The sequence below is a fragment of the Octopus bimaculoides genome, chromosome 1, assembly GCF_001194135.2.
Source record: "Octopus bimaculoides isolate UCB-OBI-ISO-001 chromosome 1, ASM119413v2, whole genome shotgun sequence".
Classification (NCBI taxonomy): Eukaryota; Metazoa; Mollusca; class Cephalopoda; order Octopoda; family Octopodidae; genus Octopus; species Octopus bimaculoides.
Genome location: NC_068981.1, coordinates 197,073,106 through 197,076,046, shown reverse-complemented (window position 1 = coordinate 197,076,046; position 2,941 = coordinate 197,073,106). Strand labels below are relative to the sequence as shown.

The 2,941-nt window shown below is 38.6% G+C and overlaps 1 protein-coding gene across 1 annotated transcript in view; it reads right to left on the bottom strand.

The window, feature by feature from the left end:
• LOC106874307 (phosphorylase b kinase regulatory subunit beta) overlaps positions 1–2,941 on the bottom strand; it is a 43,149-nt gene that overhangs the window by 7,083 nt on the left and 33,125 nt on the right. Inside the window, exons 18-19 of the mRNA XM_052973427.1 lie at positions 2,135–2,410; positions 323–525 (exon numbers count right to left, since the gene is read on the bottom strand). Coding sequence (XP_052829387.1) covers positions 323–525; positions 2,135–2,410 — 479 coding nt within the window. The remainder of the gene's footprint in view (positions 1–322; positions 526–2,134; positions 2,411–2,941) is intronic.

The following is a 2,941-nucleotide window of genomic DNA, read 5'->3' as shown; positions in this document are numbered from 1 at the left end:
GGAGGGGGTGGAATGGAGGAGAGGGAGGGAGAAGGAACGGGAGAGAGAGAGCGGGGAGGAATGGGAGAGAGGGGGAGGAACGGGAGAGGGAGAGAGAGGAGAAGAATGGGAGATGGAGAGAGAGGGAGAAAGGGAAATGCAAGAGAGAGAGAGAGAAAGAGAGAGAAAGGGGAAGTGCACGAGAGAGAGAGAGAGAGACTGAGAAAGTGTGAGAGTGAGTGAGGTGGGAGAGAGAAAGGAATGAGAGACAGAGAGTGAGAAGGAAGAAGAGAGAGAGAGAGAGAGAGAGAGAGAGAGAGAGGTGTAAGAAGAGGTAATTTACCCAATTCTAATCCTGAGAATTCCTTCAAAGAATTGTGGTGAGGTAGAAATTAATTTGCCAATGTTGATGATGATCTCTTGTTGAAGTACTGACTCTGAGATGTTGAATTCCTTACAAGAGGAGAAGATCATTTCTTTGATCTCTCCTGGAGGAATCGGCTTGTCCAGTATGTGTTCCTTCTGACCAAACACACCAACAGTTATCTAAGGAATCGTGGTTGGCAGAGACAGAGAGAGAGAGTGAAACAGATATTGAATACATACGGTTAGATATATGTAGGGTGTCCATAAAGTTATTATACAGATTTTTTTGGAATAAAGCAACATCCTGGTTAGACTGAAAAGATTTTCAGAAAATTTATGTGAGACATCAGAAAATATTCTAACAATATAGGAAATCCATTTCATTTACTACGGTTATGAGAAATGTTCAAATTGTAAGCCATTAGCTTCAATGTATTCTTGACAAAGTGAAAGCAGACTGTGACAAACTTTGGTACACAGGTCAGTAAATGCATCAATAATGAACTGGTGAAGATCTTCAACAGTTCTTGGTTTCCTCTGACTTATAAACTGTTTGCAAAATCAAGACCTATGATCAGGATCATTCTCCCAGAAGTCCATGAATTAGGCACGGAATGCAAGGTTTCATATTGAACGTTGTAAGTATTTTATGTAGTGATGTTTGTTTGATACCAGTTTCTGAACTACCATGACGAATTGATTTCTTTGGGCTTCTTATAAATGCTTCAGCAACCATATCATAGAGTTGTTTTCAGCCTAACTGTATAGTAACTTTATGGACACCCTGTTTAGAAGACTGAAACAGAAACGACAATTATACAATGTTTACATAAGCACTGAAACAATAATGCAACCGTCAGGTATCTATTTTATTCAATTTACTCTTTCTGAATCTTAGTCTTTTTGGACGAAATCTGGTGCTGCTCCTCTGACCCAGCAGCAACCAGAAGGTAATTAAATACTAGCTACATGTGAACTTCCAGAACAGATATCATTCATTCATTCGGTTCTCATTGTGCCATGTGACACTTGCGGCAACAGCAAGATCATTCCACCTTCTAACCTTCACAAAATCTATTAGAAGGAGAGAAGGGAAGGAATCAAAAGAGGAATAACCCCGTCACAGTGTATATTTAGAAGGGGAAAAAAAGTTGTTGCTGAGAGAGAAATACAGCAAGAGAATGAGGGAGAGAGAGAGAGAAGAGGGAGAGAGAGAGAAAGTGAAAGACAGAGATAAATAGCCAGGTAGGTGGTGTTGTCACAAGTATTTAACAAGTTTTGATTCAAAATGTGGGAATTTTAAGTGCAAGTCTGTCAACACAACACAACACAACACAGACTTCAAAAATATAACTACATGTACATAATACATATAGTTATATTTTTGGTTGTTTGTGTGTGTGTGTGTGTTTCTGTATGTCTTCCAACATATAGACATGTTTATTTAGAAGGGGAGGAGAAATAAATGTTGAGAGAGAAATACAGAGAGAGAGAGAGAGAGAGAGAGAGAGAGAGAGAGAGAGAGAGAGGGAGAGAAAGAGAGAGAGAGAAAGAGAGAGAGAGTGTGTGTGTGTGTGAAAGATAGGATTAAAATTTGTTTCAAGAAAAAAAAAAACAGGTTGTTGTTGAACCTATCAATGTGATCGTTGCAGTCGGCTTTTGCTGCAGGATCCATTTCATTTTGACTGGGTCGTTACCCGGCAGTATAGCAATGGGTAACGACTAGTAATGAAATAAAATAAATGAAAGAGTGTGAAAGTTGTCATCTCCCGTTGAAGCAAGCCCTTACCTGTTTTCCTCGTACCAATACAGATGTTATCGATGGCGCCAGACTATCAACAACTTTACCAAGAAGAGCGGCACACAGCCTGACGTGAGCCCACTGCCTCTTGTTGCCGGCAATAAGGAGAGTACGCTCCAGTCTCTCCTTTACTGTATACTCCTCAATACGATAATCCATTCCTTCCTTGTTTAACAGGATGTTAAGAATCTTCAAAGTCCTGCTGGTCGTCTCAGAATATCGCAACATCTTTGCAAGTTCAGGAGTTGAAACGTTTTTGTAATCCTGCAAAACAGGTGAAGGAAAGAAAAAAAACAAGAAAAATATTTCTAAAATAATTACTGGTTACCTTTTAATGAGGAACAAACACTTTATAATTTAAGGGGTTGGGATGAGTATGATGTAAATGGGACTTCATATCTTTGCCAATAGTAGAAATATATAGAGGTAGTTATGAAGCCAGAGATTCTTTTTGTTAATTAACACATCTTGGTATGTAATGTTCGTCAAGGAAATAATTAGAATTACTGACAAATGACAATTCTTTCTTTTATTCTTTTAATTGCTTCAGTCATTTGACTGCGGCCATGCTGGGGCATTGCCTTTAGTTGAACAAATCGACCCTATGACTTATTCTTTGTATGCCTAATACTTATTCTATCGGTCTCTTTTGCCGAACTGCTAAGTTATGAGGAAGTAAATATACTAGCATCAGTTGTTAAGCAATGATGGGGGGGGGGGGACAAATACAGACACACAAATACATACATACACACACATATATACATATATATAATAATAATAATAATAATAATA